Source organism: Peromyscus eremicus, chromosome 1 (assembly GCF_949786415.1).
Source record: "Peromyscus eremicus chromosome 1, PerEre_H2_v1, whole genome shotgun sequence".
Taxonomy (NCBI): Eukaryota; Metazoa; Chordata; class Mammalia; order Rodentia; family Cricetidae; genus Peromyscus; species Peromyscus eremicus.
Window position 1 is genome coordinate 102,407,821 of NC_081416.1, and position 12,497 is coordinate 102,420,317.

At 39.9% G+C, this 12,497-nt stretch overlaps 1 protein-coding gene across 3 annotated transcripts in view; it reads right to left on the reverse strand.

Moving 5' to 3' along the window:
* The window catches only part of Gdpd4 (glycerophosphodiester phosphodiesterase domain containing 4), an 81,597-nt gene that overhangs the window by 27,370 nt on the left and 41,730 nt on the right, over nucleotides 1–12,497 (reverse strand). For all 3 annotated transcript variants that reach the window (XM_059270922.1, XM_059270914.1, XM_059270929.1), the window contains one exon: nucleotides 5,927–6,077. In XM_059270922.1, coding sequence (XP_059126905.1) covers nucleotides 5,927–6,077 — 151 coding nt within the window. The remainder of the gene's footprint in view (nucleotides 1–5,926; nucleotides 6,078–12,497) is intronic.

A 12,497-nucleotide genomic window follows, 5' to 3' on the forward strand; every position in this document is an offset into this window, starting at 1 on the left:
GATAGACAAACATGAAATCAATCTGTACCCATCAATGGCTGGAATACTATTTAGTCTTAAAAGGTGAAGAAATTATGTCATCTGAGATAACATGGATCATCTTGCAGGACATCATGCTAAGTGAAATAAGCCTGGCACAGAGTAACAGATGCTAGTTTCATTTATGTGTGGAATCTAAGCAGGTTTTACTAATAAGGACAGAAAATAAAATAGTGATTACTAAAAAATTGGTGGTGGTAGTGGTGTGATAGGGAGATGTTAGTCAAAGCATACAAATTTTCATCAAGACATTAATAATTTCAAGAGCTTTGCTTTGATATGTGCTGACTATAGCTTAAAAACTTACTAATTCTTGAAATAATAATGCTAGAGCACAATTTAATCATTCTCATCATACACAAAAATATTATGTGTAGTAAAACATAGGTTAATTAGTTTGATCTATCCATTACATATGCAGACATTATTTCAAAGCAACCTGTTGGGACTGAACATGAAGCTCAGTGGTAGAGCACATGTCTAGCATACATAAGGCCCTAGCTTTGATCTTCAGCACTGCAAAAGCAAGCAAGCAAGCAAACAAACAAAAACTGACTGTTATACACCAGAAGTATACACAATTCGTTTTTATTATTTTTAGTGTATGTGTGACATGTTTAGGTGTGTGGACATGTGTGCAGGTATAGGTGCATGTGTGGATGAGAATATTCATGGAGGGGTGAGGGGTGGAGGGGGGAATGGGTGCATGTGGAGACCAGAGGTTGATGCTGAGCATCTTCCTCAAATCTCTCTCCACCTTATTTTTTGAGGCAGGATCTCTCACGGACCCTGGAGTATGCCAGACTGACTGAACAACAAGCCTCAGGGATCCTCTTGTCTCTGCCTCCCCAGTGCTGGGACTACAGAGATAGTCACCCTCACATCTGGCTTTTTATATGATGCTGGATGTACAAATTCAGGTTCCCACACTTGCACCCCAAGAACTTTATAGACTGAGCTATCTCCCCAGCTCATCTTTAATACATGATTTTTGTGAGCTAAAAAGTTAATAATAACAGTAGGTTTGTGTTGTAGAATATTGCTTTAACTGGGTAAAGATGTGTTACATTTGTTTATGCTGTGGAATATTACTTTAACTGTGTAAAAGTGTGTTACATTTGTTTGTGCTGCACTGTTTAACTATGTAAAGATGTGTTGCATTTGTTTCACCTTGCCTGCCTAGGGCACCTGATTGCTAATAAAGGGCTGAATGGCCAATAGCTGGGCAGAGAAAGGATAGGCGAGGCTGGTGGGCAGAGAGAATAAACAGGAGAGAGAGAAGAAAGAAGGAGAAGAGAACAAGGGAGAAAGACAGGGACAGAAGCCAGGCAGCCACCAGCCAGCCAGACATCAGAAGCAGCGAAGATATACAGAAGGGAAAAAGAAGTAAAATTCCCGGAGGCAAAAGGTAGACAAAGAGAAACAGGGTAAGTTAAAAGAACTAGCCAGAAACTAGCCTAAGCTAGGCTGAGCATTCATAACCAATAAGAAGTCTCCCTCTTATGATTTGGGAGCTGATTGGTGGCCTGGTACAGGTTTGCTTGGCTTTTGAAACTGGGATTATACTGCAGCTAGCAATCAAACTGGTAACAACACTGAGTCTAGATTAATGAACAGAATGTGTCTCTCCAGTGGTTTACATCTTTGGATTCTTTCTTTTGTACTTTTCCATATACAAACCACATGCACATGTGACTTTTTATATTTATACACAAATAATTGATTTTTAGCGCCAGTATACTCCTATTTTATTAATTTGAAATTCCAATTCTTCATTACAGGATTATAGCAGTACAAATGATACTTGCCTATAGATTTTACATCACATGGCCTTAGTAAAATTATTAGTTCTAGGAACTTTCTAAATGTATTATTTTGGAACTCTACACAGGGAATGAGGTTGTATGTGAATAGAGAGTTTGCTTTCTTCTCTTCAGAATCCACTAGTCTGTTCGCCTTTCAGTTCTTTTTATTTATCAAATACACTGTACAGAATTTCTAGTGTGCTGCTAACAGGAGTGGTGAAGAGGGGCACTTTTGCTTAATCCCCATTTGGAGGCCATCGTTCATCTACTCACAATGGGGAAATGGTGTTGGTTGAAGGTTTTTTGAAGTTCTTTATCTTCTACTCCTAGTTCATTAATAGGTTTTCATCATAGGAACTGGGGGGATGGCCTAGTCAATAAAGCACATGAGATTCTGAGTTCTGATCCCCAGACCTCTATAAAGCGCCAGGTGTAGCAATGCACACTTTTAATCCTAGTGTGGAGGAGGCATTGACAGGAGGGTCCCTGGGGCTCACTGGCCAGTTCCAGGTTCAATGAGAAACCTTGTCTCAGATAAAGCGGAGACTGCTTTGGGAAGATAATCCAAACACAATCTCTGGCTGCTATATGTATACACACAGGTGCTCATACATCAACACACACATGAGGATTTTTTTTTACATAAATGGAATTTTATTGAATGCTTTGATACACACATTTAAGTGATCACATGGTTTTTCTTTAGATTATTACCATGGTAAATTACATTAAAAGAGTATTCATGCCAGGTATGGTGACCCACACCTTTAATCCCAGCACTCAGAAGACAGAGGCAGGCAGATCTCTGTGAGTTTGAGGACAGCCAGGACTATATAAAGAGACCCTATCTCAAGAAGAAAAAAAAAAGGAGTTTTACATTGACCAAGTGTTTATAGAATTGAGGAGCTTTTCTTTTTTTTTTTTTTTTTTTTTTTTTTTTTTTTTAGTTTTTTCAAGACAGGGTTTCTCTGTGTAATTTTGCGCCTTTCCTGGGACTCACTTGGTAGACCAGGCTGGCCTTGAACTCACAGAGATCCTCCTGGCTCTGCCTCCCGAGTGCTGGGATTAAAGGCGTGTGCCACCACCGCCCGGCTGAGGAGCTTTTCTTTGGTTGAGGTGTTTTCTGTCTGTGTCCATGTATCACTGTGATGGATGAAGAAAGCCGTATCATGATTAGTTCACTCTTGAGACAGGGTATTGCTCCAGCTCACTGGGGCTCACTGTAGCTCAGGCTGGCCTTACACTGGTGATCTTTCCTCCATCTCTTGAGTGCTAGGACTAGAGCACGTGCTGCCATACCTGACCATGATCAAGTTTGTATTACTACTATAACAAACTACCACAAACTCAGTGCCTTAAAAGAACACAGACCATTTTCCTGTTGTTTCTTGTTTGTTTTATAGATCAGAAGTTCTTTATGGATCTCATGTGGCTTAAATCAAGGTGTCAACCAAGTTCCACACCATTCCAGAGTCTCTAGAGAACATCCATGTTCAGTCACATTATTGGCAGAATTTAGTTCCCTGTGGTTGGGGGAACTTGTGTAAATTGAGGGTCTTTTCCGTCCTTCAGCGGTCATCTGGATTCCTTGGTTCAGAGGCTCTTTCTTCTATCTCCAAAGCTTGTGGTTGATGGTGAATCCGTGTCACACTTCACACCTCTCATCTCTCTCTCTCTCCATTGGTAAAATCTTTCTGGTCACATCTAAGAAAGCCTTCTTTAAGTACTAGCCTGACCAGATAGGGGTCATCTGGAAAATCAGTACAATCTTCTCCCCTGAAGGCCCATAACCTCAATTACAGGTGCAGAAGCCTTTTACCATGCTGGGTAACATATTAATAAATTCCAAGAATTAGGGCATGCACATCTTTGAGAAGCAATAACAATCTTAGATGTGTATGCTCTTAACAACAGAGTTTCAAATGATGTAAAACCTACCAGGTCTGAAAAGAAAAATAAACCAACAATTACAGTTGAAGACTTCACCATGCCTTAGTCAGTAACTGAGAATGAACAGGTAGGACATCCATAAGGACAGAGACAATTTAACCACTGTACTCAACTGGATCTAGTGACATTTTTTGTTTTGTTTTGTTTTATCAAGACAGGGTTTTTCTGGCTGTCCTGGAACTCACTCTGTAGACGAGGCTGGCCTTGAACTCACAGAGATATGCTTGCCTCTGCCTCCTGAGTGCTGGAATTAAGGGTGTGTGCCACCACCACCACCTGGCCTCTAATGACATTTATATAATATTCTATCCAATAGTTATAGAATACACATTTTCTTTCTTTCTTTTTTGTTTTGGTTTCAGTTTTTGTTTTATTTCAGGGATTGAATCCAGGGCCTTTCATGTGGTAAACAATCACTCTACCTCTGAGATACCCATTTTCATTAATTTTTTTTAAAAAAAAAAATTGAGACAGGATCTTGTTCTGCACCTGATCTCCATCTCTTCCTTCAGGTTCCAGAGTACTGGGGATATAGACAAAATTGGCATGCTCTAGGTTCAGTTAGAGACTTTATCTCAAGGGAATAGGGCAGACAGTGACTGAGAAGGACACCTGACATTCTCTTCTGTCCTCTATATGTGCAAATGTACAAAACACACACACACACACACACACACACACACACACACACACACACACACACAACTTAAACTTCCAGAAAACTCCAGGCCCAGATGGTATCAAACCATGAAAAATAATTATGGTTAACTTTTGGTAATAAGGACCGTAAAGTTCCAATAAGAACAACCCAAAAAACTTACCCATTAATTAAAATACCACCCAATCAACTCATGAACTCTACAGTTCCATCAAACATCTCAGTTTGATGAAACTTTGGCTCATCTTTAGGTCTATGTTTAATCCTACAAGTCCCAATAAGACTTTTAGGTGCAATGTTGTATGCATCCAATATATAAGAGCCTTTTCACGTAGAAGGTGCTTTGTTAAAACATTAACCAGGCCAGCAAGGTGGCTCAACTGGTAAAGGCACCTAAAACAAAAGGCCCCAACCATCCAGCCTCATGACCTGCGTCTGATCTCTGAGACCTACGTGGTAGAAAAGAACCAGCTCCTGCAAGTTGTCCTCTGATCTCCACACACACACACTAAATGAAATGTAAAAAAGAATTGATAAAAACATTAATTATGACTAACAAACCCAATGTGCATGCTAATGGAGCATTTAAAGTTTTGTGTACTCATGTATTTATGAATCAGGAGACACATCCCATAGCCATATAGAAACTTGTAATAATTTCATCATTACTATTATGATTGAGACGACACAAGGTCTCACTCTGTATCCCTGGCTTACAGAGATCCCCAGCCTCTTCCTCCCAAGAGTTGGGATTAATGGTATGCTCCACCACACCTTGGTTATCTCATTCTCCTGGAAATAGCACAGGTTACACCCTCCTACAGGGACAAACATTCTGAGGAGACATGGTTGTTACAATCTACTTCCAGCTATCTCTTACATGAATAGCAGTTAGAGTGTGACTCTGGAGTCTGTAAAGTTAAGTCCTCACTGTTTTTTACATGAAACATGATCAGGCAGCCCTTAGAATGCGTATTTGCTGTTTATCCTAGTAAGATGGTTATTTTCAAAATCAAAGCCTCTGATGTATATATCCAGTTGAGTAGAATGTACGCTTCATGAGTTTTCCCCAGTCATAAGACAAGCTGGAAAATATAAGTTACTTTCTTTATCTTGAGACAGTAGTCTTGACCTTTCATCAAGCTCTTTAACTTTTTTTTTTTTTTTTTTTTTTTTTTGGTTTTTCAAGACAGGGTTTCTCCGTGTAGCTATTAAAGACTATGAAATGCTTGGATAAAATAAATTGAACAATAAAGGTGGAATTTACAAGTTTATCATCAGCCTTTCTAGTAAATGCTGACAACATTCTAGTCAATGCTGATAGAGTGGTCTAAGCCCTGCTCCTAAACTAGGAGGGACAATGTATGCTCTTATACGCCTTCATCCTTCACCTTTATCTCCAGGAGCAGCGCATGAACCTGAACAGAGGAGGGCTTCCACACAAGTTCACAGAACCAGAGGATGTAAGTCCTACCTTTACAAACCATTGGCCAGCATTCAGAGTTGACAGGAATGTCCAGTTGAAGTTGGCAGTATGTTTATAAGCAGATGATGGTAGGACCTCTCTGATATTGGTTGTTCTACTCAGGTCATAGTCATGCATGAGGAAAGGCACCTCATCCCAACTGCAGACAGAAGGGGGAAAGAAGAGAAGAGGTACAGAGGATAAATCTAGCCACCATGGCAGAAATGATTCCCCAAAGCCCTTCAGGGCTGCAGGCCTTTCAAGGCCTTCTCATACTCTCCCACATCTCAGCAAAGGGCTAAGTGCCCGTCATTTATGCAGATGTCAGCATTTTTTTTTTTTTTTGCCCCAAATGAATCTTTTGTATATGTGTATTTATATCAGTAGTGCTGAAAGAGTAGCTTCCTTATTTAGAAGATTCCTGATACCAGGAAAGCAGAAGGTATAGTAATGGCCTAAGAATAAGGTAAATGGGAGTGAGTATAAGGCAGGGTACCTAGGGCCATTACACATGCTTCCCCACAGGCTTCCTGAGTTTTTCTGAACTTTTTTCCAGGATGGCACCTGCTTCTCTATACACTCTATATTGGATATTATCATAAAGCAAATTCCTGACTCCTCTACTTCCTGGTTGCTTTGTAGAAGCCCTGATTTTATGACTCTCTCTTCCTGTCTCACTAAAATAACCATCAAGAGAATATCTACAATGGTCATAAGGTAATAAGGGCTATTTAAACTTGTTCTAACTATAACACTGAACAAAATAAAGGGAGTACATAACTAAAGAACATCTGGGATTATAGTCTTATACCTCTGAGAAATGGAGGGAAATTAATCAATCTATACCATTACATGGGCTTCCTTCCTGTAAGTGAATAGTAGAGTTTTGTACAAGAAGGGAGAGCCCAAGGGGACCTAACTGTCTTGCTGCAATGGGGAGAAAGAGATCAGAATAGATAAAGAAACTTTCAATTTGTCAAATAGAGTCCCATGGAGGATTGAGCTATGCAAAAACAAAGCAAATCAGTTCCTGGGCAATGCATACAGAGAGCTCAAGTCCATGACTAAGTGTCAATCTACACACATGAAACTCTATGAAGCTTAGCAAGAATAACTTTTAAGCTGGAGACACAGCTCAGTGGTAAAGTCATTTACTGCCCAGCCTGACAACCTGAGTTCAAGTACCACAACCCACTTGGTGGAAGGAAAAAAACGATTCCCATTAGTTGTCCTCTAGGTTCCACACATGTGCTGTGGCATGTGTGTGCCCATGCACATACATATATAAATACACAAGTAAACAAATGTAATAAAAAAATTTAAGCAAAAATGTTGTGGGATGTCTTTCTGTACACTGTGAATATGTGTTACTCTGACTGGTTGATAAATAAAGCTGCAAGGGCCTATGGCAGGGCAGGACAAAGTTAGGTAGTACATTCAAACTGAAGACAAGACAAAGAAGGGTGGAGTCAGGGGAGACACTGCCAGTCACTGCCAGGAGAGGCAAGATGTGAAAGTACTGGTAAGCCGTGAAGCTGTGTGGTAAAGCATAGATTAATAGAAATGGGCTGAGTTAAGTTGTAAGAGCTAGCTAGCAAGAAGCCTGAGCCATTAGGCCATACAGTTTGTAAATAATATAAGCCTCTGTGTGTTTACTTGGGTCTGAGTGGCTGTGGGACCAGGCAGGGCACAGGAAAACTTCCGACTACACAAAAAACTTTCAAGAAAAGAAAAATTATGAGAATCTCCCAAATTACAGAACTCACATGAAGTGTGACTCAGTCAATTCCATCCAGCAAGAGAGGAGAAAACTCAAGAACTGCATGGGTATTCTTTAGAGACTCTAGAAGGCCACACCTTCTAGATGAAGATGACGTAGAACTAGAGCAATGTACATCCACTGAAGTACCTCCATAAGAGAGCTTATGACAACCTCCAAAGGATCAAACTAGTTAGAAATAGTTCATCTACCTGCTAAAAAAGTCCAATATTCTTTAAAGCAATACAATAAAACACGGCCCCCATCTGCATAAAATTACAATGTCTAGCATATATTAAAAACTTAGGGGCTGGAGAGATGGCTCAGAGGTTGGGAGCACTGAATGTTCTTCCAGAGGTCCTGAGTTCAATTCCCAGCAACCACATGGTGGCTCACAACCATCTGTAATGAGATCTGGCGCCCTCTTCTGTATACATAATGAATAAATAAATCTTAAAAAAAAAAACTTACTAGAGATGCAAAGATGCAAGAAAATGTGAATATATGCCAGTGAGATCCTTTGATAGAGGCAAATACAAAAATAAAAGGTGATAGAATTAGACAAGGGTGTTAAATAATATAGAGTAACATTATAAATTCTGAAAATAACATGCAAAAGAAACATGAATATAAAACACATATGTAGATATTGTTATCTGGTGGATAACAATCAGGAGGTTGAGCCAGATGTCAAGTTTAAGGCCAACCTTGCCTATAGGCAACAGCATGTGTGTGTGTGTGTGTGTGTGTGTGTGTGTGTGTAGAATATAAAGAAGAAATGGAAATTCTGGTGATGAAAACAAAAACTATAAAATCTGAAATGAAAATTCTAGATAAAATTTACAACTGCGGCTGGGGAGTGCCTTAGTTGGTAAAGTACTTGCTGTACAAGCATGAGAACCTAAGTTGAGATCCCTAGCACCCACATAAAAACCCCAGCACAGCACACGTTTGTAACTCTAGCACCAGAAAGTGGAGACAGGTAGATCCTGAGGGCTCTCTGGCCATCCAATTTAATCTAGACAATGAAATCCAGGTTCAGCAAGAGATTTGGTATGAGTCAGGACTGTAGAAAGTGATAGAGGAAGACATGCCAATGTCAACTTCTGCTCTCCACATTTGCCCACACAGGTGAACACTTCTACTACTACCACCTACAAATGTAAAACAGATCATTCAAAGAGCAGTGAATCTGAAGATGCAGTAATAGAACGATGCATAGAACCCAGAAGCTCTGGCCCCCAAAGCCAGGAGAATGGTTTATCTTTCAGCTCCAGTAACTGGGACTCAGAGCTAAGTCTGTATTAGTATATTTCATGGCTCTTGGAGTTTGTTGTTGTTGTTGTTTTGTTTTGTTTTTCAAAACAGGCTCTTCCTGTGTAGTCTTGGTTGTCCTGGAACTTGCTCTGTAGAACTCTGAACATTTTCACTATAAAGAAATAAATTTTTGCAATAAATATGCTTAAATTGATTTAAATATTATAGTTGTATATATTTTATATAAACATCACATGATTGTCCATATGTATGTACAATTAATGATGTAATGTAAAAGGTGAAGTCTGAATGAGAATGGCTCTCAGCCCAGTTGTGGGAAAAACTGTAAATGAATACATTTTCCCTTAATGTAAGCAAGAACTTGGGCTCAGAAGCAGGACCACTGGGTTACTGGGTATACCAGTAACTGTTTTCCTGGGAGACAGTGGAACCTTCAGGAAGTGGGACACTGAAAGTGTGGCCTTGAAGGTGCTATCAGAACCCCAGTTCCTCTTCTCTCTTCTCCCCTGCCATGAGGCAGGCAGCTATGGCCCCATATGCTCCCTGCCATGAAGGTCTGCCTCACCACAAGTCCAAAGGTAAGAGGGCTAAAGAACTGTAGGCTGACACTGCTCAAACCATGAGCAGGATGAAAGGTTCTTCCTTACTAATTTACCATATGTATTTGTCACAGTGGTGGAAATGTGATTAACATATGATAACAGATATTCAGTTTTAAGAAATTGCTTATTTATTTTTGAGGCTGGGTCTTGCAACACACGCACAGAAAAGATGCATGTAAGCTAAGGTGCTAGTATGGAGGTCAGAGGACAACTTTTGAGAGTCAGTTCTCTCCTTCCATGTGGTTTCTAGGACTCAAACTCAAGTAGTCAGCTTTTCTCTTCCTTTACCTGATGAGCCCTCTTGCCAGCTCACTATTGAACTATTTGTGTTCCTTATATATTCTGAACACTAAACCCCTTGTCAGATGCATAATTTGCAAGTATCTTCTGCCATTCTGTAGGTCATCTCTTCACTCCGATGATTGTTTCCTTTGCTGTGTGAAGGGTTTTCAGTTTTACATACAATTTGTTTTTATTTTTGTTTTCTACACTTTGGAGATCTTGTCCAAAACATTTTTTCAGATTCTGATGTCCTGAAACACTTTCCCCTAAGTTTTCTTCCATGGTTTCCAATTACATTTTTTAAAGAGTATAATATGTCTTATTATCTGTAAACTATATGTCACCCACCCCAGCTCTGCATAAACCATCATTCTTACATCCGATCTTTGGGCTTACCAGCTTTTGACATTTCCTACTAAACTACCACATTTTGCATCTGGTTCTTCCACTGAGTATAATGTCCTCAAAGTCAATCACACTGTAGCATGTGTCAGAGGCTCCTTCCTTTTTCATGGCTGAATGTTTGGATCCATTCATCCATTCAGATGCTTGTGCCATTTCTACCTTTGGGCAGTTGTGAATCATACTGTGGACATTCATCTGTGGTTTCTTTGTGGACATATTTTTATCTCCTTTACCACCAACCTGTTTCCTACAGCAGTTGGAAGCTGTCCTCTTTTTTGGCCATGTGTGAGGGCCTAGCATTCTTACTCCTCCCCATATGTCTGCCGAGCACCCTTTGGTCACAGCCATCTGGATGAACACAAGGTTATGGGCACTGATTCAGATGCATAAACAGTTCTTTAATCTATTTTGAGTTGGTTTTTCTAACTGGTGAGATACAGGCATTATTTTTTTTCTTCTGCATGTAGCTATTCAATTTTCTCAGCATTATTTGTTGGAAAGGTTTCCTTTCTTCATTGTGTTTTTAGAACCTTTGCTGAAAACCAGATATATATATATATATATATATATATATATAGATATAGATATAGATATAGATATAGATATAGATATAGATAGATAGATAGATATAGATATAGATATAGATATATAGATATATAGATATATAGATATATGGGTATAGAATATATTATGGTTCACTATTCTGTGGATGTTTTTATGCCAGTACTGTATTTTTGTTTTGATTTTTGTTTTGTTTGTTTGGGTTTTTGTTTGCTTATTTTTGTTTGTTTGTTTTCTGTTTTGTTTTTGAGACAAGATCTCTCTATGTAGTCCTGGCTGTTCTGGAGCTTGCTTTGTAGATTAGGATGGCCTCAAACTCAGAGATCCTTCTGCCTCTGTCTCATGAGTTCTGGGATTAAAGACATGTACCACCACACTTTGCTATCCATGTTATTTTGATTACCATAGCTTAGTAATAGATTTTGAAGTTGGATAGCATAATTCCTTCTGCTTTGTTCTTTTTGCTCTAAATTGTTGTTTAAGGGTGTGTGTGTGTGTGTGTGTGTGTGTAGTCTCATACAAGTTTTAAAACTCCTTTTTCTAGGTCTATGAAAAGTGTCGTTGGTAGCTTGAGAAGGATTACATAAATCCAGAGTCCTTTGAGTACTACGGACATTTAAATAGCCCTGAGTCTCTCATTCCAGAAATCTAGAATGTGTTTGCTTTGTGTGTCTTTTCCATTTCTTCATCAGTGTTTTACAGGGTTGAGAGGGGGACAGAGATCTTTTACTTCCTTTTTTTTTTTTTTTTTTTTTTTTTTTTTTTTGAGACAGGGTTTCTCTGTGTACCTTTGCACCTTTCCTAGAACTCACTCTGTAACCCAGGCTGGCCTCAAACTCACAGAAATCAGCCTGGCTCTACTTTCTGAGTGCTGAGATTAAAGGTGTGCGCCACCACCACCTGCCTGATCTTTTACCTCTTTAAACTTATTCCCAAGTGTTTTATTGTTTTGCAGCTAATATGAATGGTAATGTTTTCTTGATTCTGTTTGCTTAAGAAAGGGTCTTACTATGTAGTGCAAGGTGACCTTGAACTCATGATTCTCCTACCTCTCCCTTTCAAGGTTGGGATTTTAAGTGTGTATTACCATACCCAGCTCTTGATTTCATTTTTTATTTTATTTTTTTGTATGTGTATGTGCAAATAAACTATCCCATGTATTCATGTGTGGAGGGCAGAGGTTGACATCAGGTATCTTCCTCTAGCTCTTTCCATCTTACTCTTTGAAGTAGGGTCTCTCATGAACCCTGGAGCTCTTCAATTGGCTAGACTGGCTAGCCTTTTTGTCGTTACCCCACCCCCACCACCGCCACCCCCCTCCCCCCTGCCCGCCTCCAGAGCTGAGGACAGAACCCAGGGCCTTGTGCTCTACCACTGAGCTAAATCCCCAACCCTTGTTGTTGCTTTTGGTGGTGGTGGTGGTGGTGGTGGGTTTTGTTTTGGTTTTGGTTTTGGTTTTTCAAGACAGGATTTCTCTGTGTAGTTTTGGTGCCTTTCCTGGATCCCACTCTGTAGACCAGGCTGGCCTTGAACTCACAGAGATCCGCCTGGCTCTACCTCCCGAGTGCTGGGACTAAAGGTGTGCGCCACCACCGCCACCGCCCGGCATTAGACTGGCTAGCCTTTAAGGATCTTCCTCTCTCCGCTGCCCCGCACTGGGGTTGCAGATGTGTGCTACAATGTCTAGCATTTA